At 45.8% G+C, this 13,451-nt stretch overlaps 1 protein-coding gene across 1 annotated transcript in view; it reads left to right on the forward strand.

Annotated features, from left to right (window-relative positions):
• Positions 1-488: 488 nt before the first annotated feature.
• Positions 489-13,451, forward strand: part of LOC109883364 (gephyrin) — a gene marked incomplete in the record, with an annotated part of 158,481 nt that continues 145,518 nt past the window's right edge. The window contains 1 exon segment of the mRNA XM_031800694.1: positions 489-712. Within this exon segment, the coding sequence (XP_031656554.1) occupies positions 649-712 (64 nt within the window).

A 13,451-nucleotide genomic window follows, 5' to 3' on the forward strand; every position in this document is an offset into this window, starting at 1 on the left:
ATGTTGTTTTAGTTTTTCATAATATTTTTTAATCAATTCTAGAATATATGTTGTGTAGCACATCAACGGCATAGGATGACTAGATTTTCACCTTGAGTTTGGAATCTCCCAAAATCCATTTTCCAAGGGCATATAGTAGGTATAGTATGAGGCTATTGTCACAAAATGGTGAAATCAAAGTGTGTTATCTAAAAGCCTCTACACAGTCTTATTGTTGATTTCACAAGGAAGTGGGACAATAATGTACTTCTAATGAGAAAATTGACCCTAGACTTTGATCTATGTGACATCAAACATATGATGTCGGAAAATGGAGTGGCATTACAGACGCAATGCCTGTCTGTTTCTCTGAAAGTCTTCAGAGAGAAATCAATAGTGGTCACCATAAGAAATCATTTTGAATACACACTACTACCGTGGCAAGCGGCCAACTGAGTGATGTGTGCGGTTTTAACAGCCCCCGCATTCTTCAGCGCACAGCGAGTTATCTGTAGCTGTCCAGGTCGCTCGGCTCTCCACTTCTCTCGCCTAGCTCTGCACTTCTTCATTTTCTCCCTCCTCCTCCTCCCCTCTCATCCCTCGAAGTTCGATGCGATCGGCTCTTGGCCCTGCCGTGAGTTCTCAGTGCGGGCGACAGCGCTGCTGAACATGGCGTCAGACGGGATGATTTTAACAAACCACGACCACCAAATCCGGGTCGGAGTCTTGACAGGTAAATGCAGAATTGCATTGAGTGATTCATATTTCTCCGCGGCTATATGTGTGAATTAATTTCCATTGTTTGTCTGTTGGGGTGCCTCTCCCGGGCGTCACGTAGGCTAGGCTACATGTCGTTGCTTTTGCGTGGTGACTCTCTCTCCATCTGTCGCTGGAGTTGCAGCTCTCCGTGGCTGGTCAGCACCTTGCGGGGCGATGTTGTTTAGAAGCCCTCTTATTTTCCTTTCCGGACCAATTGATTTAACACATCCTTCAATGCGACGGAAGATGATAATGTTGGCTACATTCATACAAACCTGTTCGGGGTTTCATTCGGTGTAATGGTATTTGCTAGGTGGTTTTTCCCGGTGAAGGGCTGAGTTTTGTATGTTGAATTATTCATAGCCCATATCTGCTTGTAAAACCGGAATTACAGCTGATTGTGTGCGGGGCTAGCGCGGTATGGATTTCGTTATTGACACAAGGCTGACCACAGGGTTTCTTAAAATGTATCCCATGACAGTTGCTGATGATCAGTGTATGTAGGCCTATTTAAGCGTACAAAATGCCCGTGTTAACTGCGAAATGCATGGCAATGCAGTCGCAATGAATGATATCTGACTGATTTGTGAATGACAGCGCCAATTGCAGCAGTTGTTTAACGTGACAGGCTCTGCTGGTTTCGTGGGCAGAATACAAGTCGAATCTACTGTGCATGACATTCCTTCAAATTGCAGACATCCTTTGACGCTGACGGTCAGCTTACCGGCCATTAAATAATAACTATATAGGCTTGAAACTAACGTTATAGGCTACACAAGAAATTGAAAATGGATAATTCTCTTCTACGTGTTTTATGTATGTTTGCTTTGTCATGCTTCTTATTCAGAGTGTTGAGTGAAGGCGAATACAGTCGTGAGGTGTCATGAGAAGAAAGCAAATGAAATCTAACCAGCGATGTTAATACGGGCAAATACAGGGTTGCCTGTGCTATACGAATGATGGAAGGGGATGGTTGATAATATTTTTCACGATCGCAGTGTAGGCTATTCGTGATCGCCTATGACATTCTCCGTTATGGAAAATCCGGTTGGAAGGTGGTAATGTGGAGCAATGGAGGAATCATTGTAGATCCTGGAATCTGCTAGGGAAACCCCGCTGCCCCCCCCCCCCCCCCCGCCCCCTCTCACGCAGTAGAGAGAGCGACGGAGAGGCAGGGAGAGCTAGAGAGGCTCGACTACTTTCAGTACTGTCCGCGGTGCTGCGTTCCATTTCTCCCTCTCTCTCGCGCTGCGCTAAATGCACTGTCAGAAAGGGAGTTTAACCTCACTGATAAGCATTCATGAGGCATAATGTAAACCGTGCTATGTGGATGTGGGTGGGTTGCATATCCGCGTCCCCAACATCAGCACAAGTGTAAGTTGTGTTTTTCCGCTGTTTCTGTTCCTTTTACCGGTTGTTAATAACCCGTGACTAAGCCATGCATAGGGAAGGAGGAACAGGTAGTTCTAACCCCCCCCCCAGAGTAGCTGCTGGGGATCCCTACTAAATACAAAATGGCAAACGTTAGGCACGTTTAACACCAAACACAGATATCACCAAAACCAACAACATCCACAAATAAACCCCCACATATTTTTGCTATCCTTACCAACCTCTACCATAATGCCACACTGACCACACAGTCCCTCCATCCATCCATCCCTCCTCCACAGCAATGGGGGGAATGAGATGAGACCTTCATCCCCCTCCTCCATCACTCAGTGGCACTCAGTGGCCTGACAGGTGATGTTGTGACATCACCTGCCAGGCCCCGCTCAGACCAGGGATGGAGATCTCAAACCTTTATCATGGATATAGACTTAGCAAAGTAAAGCATGTAGAAGTAGGCTTGATAATGTAGATTGGCACACTCTATAGCTCCAATGCAAATAACAGCAGGGGCACGGCTAAGGCCAGCCAGGGGAGGGAGGGAGGGATATCTCAAACCATTTTGATTGATCAACTTATCAACAATGTAAACAGCATAGAATTAGAATGACTAGAACAGACAATATGGCTACACCATGTATACAGTCAATATAGCTGACATGGTATTGTAATGTATAGAGATGTATGTATGCATCAGTGTCAATGTCTATGAACTGCACACTCCAATGCTAATTATGAGCTGGTCAATATTTCTTTAAGGTCTCCTCTAGGTTGCCAGGGGTTTGCCTTTGGATATACATTAATTGGTGCACTAATATGTCTACTATAAGTATGTGGGGAAATGGATACAAGGATTTGTTTGTGGAAATAGTCATGGAAAGTGTGTGTGTGTGTGTGTGTGTGTGTGAGAGAGAGACAGACAGACAGACAGAGGTTTTAATTGTCTCTATCTGGGGCGGCCTGAGGGTGTGGACAACACCATTCTCCAGCACGCTCTCCTAGCTAACTGTCCTCCTGGCCTGTGTGTGTGTGTGCCTCTCTCCACCTTTCTAATGACTGCTTCTGCATTCCCTCCCACACACACACACACACACACACACACGATCCAGCTGCTCTCCTCCCCAACAGCCTGCATGGCCTCATTGTGGTGTGGTGCTGCTGAGGAGAGATGGATACGCCATGCAGAGAGTGGGTGTTCTGTGGACCCCTGTGTTCTGATGTAGCAGGCAGAGCTGGACTCTGTCACATTAGACTCCCACAGCTGTGTGTGTGTGTGTACTTGCATGCATGTGTGTTTGTGTGCTTGTTCATCCGTGTGTGTGTGTGCTCTCTGTCTTTGTGCACTAATAATACTGAGCTCTGGCTGAAACACACAAGCTTAGCAAATCCCCCTGGTCCCAAATGTAGCTGCTGTATCCATACCTCCCATTAACACAGTAAAACATCCCCCTGGTCCCAAATGTAGCTGCTGTATCCATACCTCCCATGAACACAGTAAAACATCCCCCTGGTCCCAAATGTAGCTGCTGTATCCATACCTCCCATTAACACAGTAAAACATCTCAGGGCAAAACCCAGTTTTAATATGTAGGAACCTGGTGCTCCCACATCCTACATGACTGTAGCGAAGCACTAGCTTCATGGTGTATGTAGCATTACAGCCCGTTGATGCTTGGCTACTGATAGTGTAGTACACACACACACACACACACACACACACACATATTGACAGACCTCCTCCGAACACACACACATACAACACACACACACGTTGACAGACCCCTCCCAACACACACACACACACACACACACACACACACACACACACACACACACACACACATATTGACAGATCCCCCCCCCCCCCTCCCAACACACACACACATACAAAACAAACACCCATGCTGCTGAATAGACAAACATGGCCTCAGTAGTAACCTACCAATGACAGAGAGCCCTGGGTTGAAAGTCTTCTCTCTGCTGCAACAGAGAAGAGGGACTGGGATGGGGAGAGGTGGGGTGGGGGAAGGGGACAGAGAAGAGGGACTGGGTTGGGGTGGGGAGGGGGAAGGAGAGTGAGAAGGGGGACTGGGGGGGAGAGAAGGGGGACTGGGGGGGAGAGAAGGGGGACTGGGGGGAGAGAAGGGGGACTGGTGGGGGGGGAGAAGGGGACTGGTACAGGGAGGTGGGGAGGGGGAATGCGAGAGAGAGGAGGAGATTGGTATGGGGAGGGGGAAGGAGAGAGAGAAGGGGGACTGATGGGTTGGGGGAAGGGGACAGAAGAGGGACTGGGATGGGGAGAGGTGGGGTGGGGGAAGGAGAGAGAGAAGAGGGACTGATGGGTTGGGGGAAGGGGACAGAGAAGAGGGACTGGGATGGGGAGAGGAGGGGTGGGGGAAGGGGACAGAGGAGAGGGACTGGGTTGGGGTGGGGAGGGGGAAGGAGAGCGAGAAGGGGGACTGGGGGGGAGAGAAGGGGGACTGGTGGGGGGGGAGAAGGGGACTGGTACAGGGAGGTGGGGAGGGGAAATGCGAGAGAGAGGAGGAGATTGATATGGGGAGGGGGAAGGAGAGAGAGAAGGGGGACTGGTGGAGGGGGGCTGGTAGGGGGGAGGTGCTGTAGGTAACCTGGCGGTTAAGAGCGTTGGGCCAGTAATCAAAAGGTTGCTGGTTTGAATCCCCGAGCTGACTAGTTGAAGGATGAGGGACTGGAATGGAGAAGGGGGACTGGTAGGGGTAAGGCAGGCAGGCAGGCAGGCTCTGGGGGATGTCCCATCTTAAAGGGCATTCCTCACCACTACCTTTCCTAGGGGGATATAAAGGAGGGCTCTAGCAGTTAGATTGGTTATTGTGAAGGAATACAGGGTTTAATATTTCCAAGAATTGCTGACTGTGTGTGTGTAGTGCATGTGTGTGTCTACATATCTGTGTCTACATATCTGTATGTTAGCGTACATGCATGTGTGTGCCTGCGCCCAACGTGTGCTTCTGTGTGTGTACACACATTTATGTGCGGAGGGCCAATGTAATAACTATTTAATCTCTTTTGCCACATAATTGAATCGCTGGAGGTTATCCCAAACTCACCTTACTACAGCCCCAGACCTAGTAGCACTGAGGCATGCTGGGAACAGGAAACCAGAGAAGCAGCCAGTCAGTCAGCAATCGGCCTGGACGGCTTGCGTGCCAGACTGTCCTGCCCAGAATTAGGAGACCCTGTCATCTGTCTCTGAATGGGCTTGGTTAGCTGCCAAGTTATGGAGCAATCTGCTCTCCAAGTCTGCTGTGAATGGCAACACATGGGGCTGGGCGTATGCTCTGTCTCTGGTGATTGGCTATACACCCATGCTCTCTCTGGTGATTGGCTACACACCCATGCTCTCTCTCTCTCTGTGGTTATTGGCTGGCCTGGCCTTGGTGAAATACAGTAGGTCTCACCTTGAGGGGGTTAGTTTATCTGGCCCGAGTTACACTGGTGGGAGGACTTTCAACCCAGGGCTCTCTGTCACTTAGAACCGAGTGAAAGGAGATTGCATTCGTTTTGGAACTGCGATGCTTCCCGGGCGGTAGGGGGAGGGACCACATGACTGGCTGACTGTGAAGTTGGTTTAAACAAAAGAGACGTAGTTCAGCATGTGGAGTGATCAGTGTTTTCACAATCAGAAGTGATTTGCTTTTGATTCAAATGCTTTATCTGCCTTCCCAATGAAAACTTGTTTGAAACAATTTTAGGGAAAAGAGATGTATGTTCCTGGACGTTGCTCAATTCTGCCTTGACAACATGACCGAGCAACGCAGATTACCGTTTGATTTGAGAAGGGCGCTCCTCCCTCTGCCCGAATGACATGACAGGCCATTTCCTGGTTCTTCCCGGGCCAGCATAATAGAACTCCCTCAGTGTCTTGTCCTGAGGCTATCTATAAGGATAGTAGACTCTAAGCTATTACTAATGCTAGCTAGTTAGGACATGTATTCATTCAATGGTTGTCTATGAGTTTATGCTTACTAGCATAATGATAACATTACAATATGTTAGACATTTCTTGAATTATGCTAACAGTACTGTATGGGAGAAATGTATTTTTCAACTCTCCCAGGTGGGGTTTATATAGCAGGAGTTAGCACACAACACGACTGACCCCACTGTATCTCTCTCTCTCTCTCTCTCTCTCTGAAACGCGCACACACACGTACACAGAGACTATATACTCACACACACACACAGAACTACACACACACGTACACAGAGACTATACACACACACACACACACACATGGTCTCTCTCTCTCTCTCTCACACACACACAAACATATATACACACACCAAGCTGCACAACCACATGGTCAATGTGGACAGCGGGAAGGCAGAGGGAGGGACCACATGACTGGAATAGTGGGATGAGGGACAAGGCCACAGAATGAGAATTAAGTCTTTCTCTGCAAAATAATGATTTCAGTGTAGGTGGTGAAGGCAGGCGTCATTATCACCACGCGCTCTCTTTCTCTTTCCTCTATCTCTCTCTCTCTGAGTCTCTGTCTTTCTCTTCTTTCTCTCTCTCTCTTTCTCTCTCTTTCTCTCTTCTCTTTCTCTCTTCTCTTCTCTTTCTCTCTCTCTCTCTTTCTCTCTCTCTCTCTTTCTCTTTTCTCTCTCTTCTCTCTCTCTCTCTCTTTCTCTCTCTTTCTTCTCTCTCTTCTCTACTTTCTCTTCTCTTTCTCTCTTCTCCTTTCTCTCTCGTCTCTCTCTCTCTCTCGTCTCTCTCTCTCGTTCTCTCTCGTTCTCTCCTCTCTTTCTCTCCTCTCGTTCTCTCTCTCTCGTTTCTTCTTTCCTCTCGTTCTCTCTCTCTCGTTTTCTCGTTCCTCTCATTCTCTCTCTCTCGTTTTCTTTCTCTCTCTCGTTCTCGCTTGTTCTCTCTTGTTCTCGCTCTCGTTCTCTCTCTCTTCTCGTTCTCGCTCTCGTTCTCTCTCTCTCTCGTTCTCGCTCTCTCTCTCTCTCGTTCTCTTTCTCGTTTCTCTCTCTCTCGTCTCATTCTCTCTCGCTCTCTCTCTCGTTCTGTCTCTCTCGCTCTCTTCTCTCGTTCTCATTCTCTCTCGTTCTCTCTCTCTCGTTCTCTCGGTCTCTCGTTCCTCTCGTTCTCTCTCTCTCTCTCTCGTCTCTCTCTCGTTCTTGCTCCTCTCTTTCTCTCTCTCTCTCTCTCTGATCTCGCTCTCTCTCTTTTCTCTCTTCGTTCTCTCTCTCTTCTGAGTCTCTCCTCGTTCTCTCTCGTTCTCTCTCTCTTGTTTCTCTCTCTCTCGTTCTCTCTCGTTCTCGTTCTCTCTCTCTCGTTCTCTCTCTCTCTCTCTTTCTCTCTCTCTCTCTTTCTCTCTCTCTCTATGAGTCTCTCTCGTCTCTCTCTCTCGTTCTTCCTCTCTCGTTCTCTCTCTCTCTCTCGTTCTCTCTCTCGTTCTCTCTCGTTCTCTCTCCGTTCTCTCTCTCGTTCTCTCTCGTTCTCTCTCTCGTTCTCTCTTGCTCTCTCTCTCGTGCTCATTCTCTCTCTCTCGTGCTCGTTCTCTCTCTCTCGTTCTCTCTCTCTCGTCCTCTCTCTCTCCTCTCTCTCTCCTCTCTCTCCTCTCTCTCTGCTCTCTCTCGTTTCTCTCTCTCTCCTTTGTCTTGTTCTCTCTCTCCTTTGTCTTGTTCTCTCTCTCCTTTGTCTTGTTCTCTCTCTCGTTCTCTCTCTCTCGTTCTCTCGTTCTCTCTCTCTCTCGTTCTCTCTCTCTCTCGTTCCTCCTCTCGTTCTCTCTCTCTCCTCTCTCTCGTTCCCTTTCTCTCTCCTCTGTCTTGTTCTCTCTCTCGTTCTCTCTCGTTTTCTCTCTCGTTCTCTCTCTCTCTCGTTCTCTCTCTCTCGTTCCTCCTCTCTTTCTCTCTCTCTCGTTCTCTCTCTCTCGTTCTCTCTCTCTCGTTATCTCTCTCTCTTTCTCTCTCTCTCGTTCTCTCTCTCTCGTTATCTCTCGTTCTCTCTTCTCTCTCTCTCTCGCTCTCTCTCTTGTTCTCTCTCGCGCGTCTGTATTTCTGTCTCTCATTCTCTCTATCTTCCTTTACTTGTGGTAAAGGAGCAGTGTAAAACTCTATTTCTGGGAAACAAATGATTTGTATTTATTTAATTGAACCCTTATTTGACCAGGTCAGTTGACTGAGAACAGATTCTCATTTACAACAACGACCTGGGGAATAGTTACCGGGGAGAGGATAAAAAGCCATCTCATCTCTCTCTATAGCTCTTAGAAATCAACCATACTCATTGTAAATAGATCTTAATTGGCTGGTGAGTTTGGGAAGAGAGGCTGATGTAATTTGGTATGATGAACACACTCTCATACACTCACAGGTTCTTGTGTAAACCCTCCAGAGAAGTGCACTCTCACAGGTTCTTGTGTAAACCCTCCAGAGAAGTGCACTCTCACAGGTTCTTGTATAAACCCTCCAGAGAAGTGTGCTCCCGCTCCAGCCATTACCACGAGCCTGTCCCGCTCCAGCCATTACCACGAGCCTGTCCCGCTCCAGCCATTACCACGAGCCTGTCCCGCTCCAGCCATTACCACGAGCCTGTCCCGCTCCAGCCATTACCACGAGCCGGTCCCGCTCCAGCCATTACCACGAGCCTGTCCCGCTCCAGCCATTACCACGAGCCTGTCCCGCTCCAGCCATTACCACGAGCCCATCCTCCGCAATTAAGGTTACACACCTCCTGTGCCGTGTACACATGCTGCTCTTCCTTCAGAGAAGCATACATCACAACTTTGTTCATCTGCACAGTTTCTCTCGTACACTTTTAATTGTAAATGTCCTCACTCACCGAAAATTACATTCGGTAGCTACTAGCTATGCTTGTATAACTTTATGAGCTGAATTGGCCGGTCATTAGCATTTAGCCAACAGTGTCTGTCATTTTGCTATGCTTGTATATCTTTATGAGCTGAATTGGCCGGTCATTAGCATTTAGCTAACAGCGTCTATGTGATTTTGCTATTAGTTTGTGCAAATTTTATTAGCATCCTAGTAATAGCTGCCCAATGGGCTTTTCTTGCGTTTTCTAGCGTCCCCTTGTGTGTTATGCCGATACTACTGTAAATCCCTGGACGAGAGAAGGATGGTATGACAATGTGAAAATCTGTATACCACCCAAGGCTAGAACTTAGCATTAGCATGAAGGCAGTCTTGGTGTAGGTCTAGCCTTGGTGTAGGGATCTGAGTTACTGAGGAGCACAGAAGATATTTATGACTGGAACTGTGCTGGAATGAACAATGTAGAAAGACACTATCTGAGCCAGAACAGTACGGTTTGTTGCCAAGATGGTTTAAAGAAGAAAAAAAAAAACGGTACAAGTCTGGTCTAGAATGATCATCTAGAGTGGGTCAGGCCAGGTGCTCTCTCATATGATAATCTACAGTATCAAAGGATGATGTCATGGTGGGGAAAAAGCAGTGTAGTTTTGAAGCGATGAGTCATTATATGGTCTCTGTACAGCCCTCCATCCTCATCCCTCTATCCTCATCCCTCTCTTCTCCTGTGTCTCGGGTTGCTGATGTTAATCAGGGCCAGGAGGGAGGCATCAATTTATGAGTCTCAGTGCACCTCCTCACGTGTTGTATCCTTCCACATTTAATGAAAATATAGAGCCCTTTCATTATTAGTCTTATGAACATTCTTTGGCATCTATCCATCATACTCTTGGCTATTTCTGGGAAGTTGTCGTGGGATCTTCCTTCGATGTTTAGCTAGCATCTATCCATCATACTCTTGGCTATTTCTGGGAAGTTGTCGTGGGATCTTCCTTCGATGTTTAGCTCTGTCAATATCGTGTCATCCTGTCTCTGCTGACTGAAAATCTAATATGGATTTTTTCTTCTCAGTACATACAAGGTTTACGTATGTTTCCTTATAGATAAACTCATTGTTGTTGACTTTGATGCCGCGCTCCAGTATGTGCCCAACATGTCTCTGTTACCTCGGAGACTTGATACCTCCATGAAATTGTACAGAAATGGCATAGATAAGACATTATATCATATTGAAGCTGCTGTTTGGGATTCATACAGTGTGTTGCAGAAAGTTCTGGGAGCTTGTTAGGGATTATACTTCAACACAAAGTCACTGTGTAGTGCTGCTGATTGATTGACTTTGTAGTATTGTACACTGTGTCAAACATTTTAAACATGATACAAGTACAATTGTATATCCCACCATATGCAACACACACACACACAAGCTCTTTTCTCTCTCACACACACACATTTTTCTCTTTCATACACTTACCACACAAACATACACACACACCGAAACTGTCACACACACACACACACATGTATATAACACACACACCAAAACTGACACACACACACACACACACACACACACACACACACACACACACACACACACACACACACACACACACACCTCTGACAGGAATTAGGAGATGATCATGTGAGGAAGACGGTGGAGTCTGATTGCTCAGATCTTCTCTGTGGTGCTGAAGCTGTTAAATATTTAATCCAGCTGCCTGCTTCATGCCTTCCAATTCAGCTTCTGGGATTCTGACTGGGAACAAAAGTCACCCAATCATTTGTGTCAATATCAGTCTGTTTTTCCATATTCCGACATTTGTTTTTGCTTGTGAGAGAGAGAACATTTACCCAAAAAACTAAGCAAACTAGAATGCTATTTGGCCCTAAACAGAGAGTACACAGTGGCTGAACACCTGACCACTGTGACTGACACAAAATTAAGGAAAGCTTTGACTATGTACAGACTGTGTAGCCTTGCTATTGAGAAAGGCCGCCGTAGGCAGACCTGGCTCTCGAGAAGACAGACTATGTGCTCACTGCCCACAAAATGAGGTGGAAACTGAGCTGCACTTCCGATTCTCCTGTCAAATGTATGACTATATTAGAGACACACATTTCCTTCAGATTACACAGACCCACAAAGAATTCTAAAAGAAATCACATTTTGTTAAACTCCCAAATCTATTGGGTGAAATACCACAGTGTTCCATCACAGCAGCAAGATTTGTGACCTGTTGCCACAAGAAAAGGGCAACCAGTGAAGAACAAACACCATTGTAAATACAACCTAATATTTATGTTTATTTATTTTCCCTTTTGTACTTTAACTATTTGTACATTGTTACAACATTGTACATAGACATAATATGACATTTGAAATGTCTCTATTATTTTGGAACTTGTGTGAGTGTACTCTTAACTTTTTGTTGTTTATTTCACTTTTGTTTATCAATTTCACTTACTTTGGCAATGTAAACATGTGTTTCCCATGCCAATGAAGCCCCTTCAATTGAATTGAATTGAATCAAATTGAGAGAGAGCTGGTCAAAGTTGATCAATGTACTGTATTCTGAATCATTAAACAAACAAACTAACTCATTTGTTTTTGACATTCCTTTACACTCTGATAGCAACTCTCTCACTGGCAAGACATAACATCAAAGTAACAAGACATGACATCACAATCACAAGTCCAGAATACCTTGATCAAGAATAGCACCCCTGTGAGAGGTACAAGCACAGTACAACAGTGTGACTTCTGGCTGTCACCATTGGCAACGGCTGCTGTTTCCTCGTTGTCACTCTGCCAGGCTGTCCATCGGCTTGTCACCTGGGCCAGACCCCTCCCCCTTGTCTTCATGCGAGGTGTGATCGGACTGATGGATTAGCATTTCTCAGACGGTTTCAAAACGGGCTGAAATCTAAAACTAAGGATGCTCTGCACTTCTATATAGAACAGTATATATATCATACGTACACTACTCATCAAAAGTTTGGACATACCTACTCATTCAAAGGTTTTTCTTAATTTTTTACTATTTTCTACGTTGTAGAATAATAGTGAAGACATCAAAACTATGTAAATAACACATGTGGAATCACATGGTAACCAAAATGTGTTAAACAAATATATTTATATTTTATATTCTTCAAAGTAGCCACCCTTTGCCTTGATGACAGCTTTGCACACTCTTGGCATTCTCTCAAACAGCTTCACCTGGAATGCTTTTCCCATAGTCTTGAAGAAGTTTCCACATATGCTGAGCACTTGTTGGCTGCTTTTCCTTAAGTCCAACTTGACTCCAACTCATCCCAAATCATTTCAATTGGGTTAAGATCGAGGGATTGTGGAGGCCAGGTCATCTGACGCAGCACTCCATCACTCTCCTTCTTGGTCAAATAGCCCTTACACAGCCTGGAGGTGTGTTTTGAGTCGTTGTCCTGTTGAAAAACGAATTATAGTCTTACTAAGCGCAAACCAGATGGAATGGCGTATTGCGGCAGAATGTTCTGGTAGCCATGCTGGTTGTGTGCCTTGAATTCTAAATAAATCACATACTTTGAAGAATCTAAAATATAACATTTATTTTGGTTACTTGTATTTGGTTACTACATAATTCCATATGTGTTATTTCATAGTGTTGGTGTCTTCACTATTATTCTACATTGTCGAAAATAGTAATAAATAAATTAAGTAAATAAATAAAAAACCTGGAATGAGTAGGTGTCAACTGTTGACTGGTATAATATATAATATTAAAGTGAGCCATTGAACCCTTTTTGGTGATATATATCTACACTACAAAGCAGTCCTACCTTTCCCTCCCGCAGGACACCTGCTTGTCAAAAATCTCATTCCAAAATCGTGAGCATTAATATGGAGTTGGTCCTCCCTTTGCTGCTATAACAGCCTCCACTCTTCTGGGAAGGCTTTCCATTAGATGTTGGAACATTGCTGCGGGGACTTGCTTCCATTCAGCCACGAGCATTAGTGAGGTCAGGCACTGATGTTGGGCGATTAGACCTGGCTTGCATTCTGCTTTCCAATTCATCCTAAAGGTGTTTGATGGGGTTAAGGTCAGGGCTCTGTGCAGGCCAGTTAAGTTCTTCCACACCGATCTCTACAAACCATTTCTGTATGGATCTCGCTTTGTGCATGGGGGCATTGTCATGCTGAAACAGGAAAGGGCATTCCCCAAACTGTTTCCACAAAGTTGGAAGCACAGAATCATCTGGATTGTCATTGTATGCTGTAGCGTTAAGATTTCCCTTCACTGACACTAAGGGGCCTAGCCCGAACCATGAAAAACAGCCTCAGACCATTATTCCTCGTCCACCAAAAGTTACAGTTGCCGTTATGCATTGGGGCAGGTAGTGTTCTCCTGGCATCCGCCAAACCCAGATTCATCCATCGGACAGCCAGATGGTGAAGCATGATTCATCACTCCAGAGAACGCATTTCCACTGCTCCAGAGTCCAATGGCGGCAAACTTCACACCACT

Source organism: Oncorhynchus kisutch, linkage group LG21 (assembly GCF_002021735.2).
Source record: "Oncorhynchus kisutch isolate 150728-3 linkage group LG21, Okis_V2, whole genome shotgun sequence".
In the NCBI taxonomy this organism is placed as follows: Eukaryota; Metazoa; Chordata; class Actinopteri; order Salmoniformes; family Salmonidae; genus Oncorhynchus; species Oncorhynchus kisutch.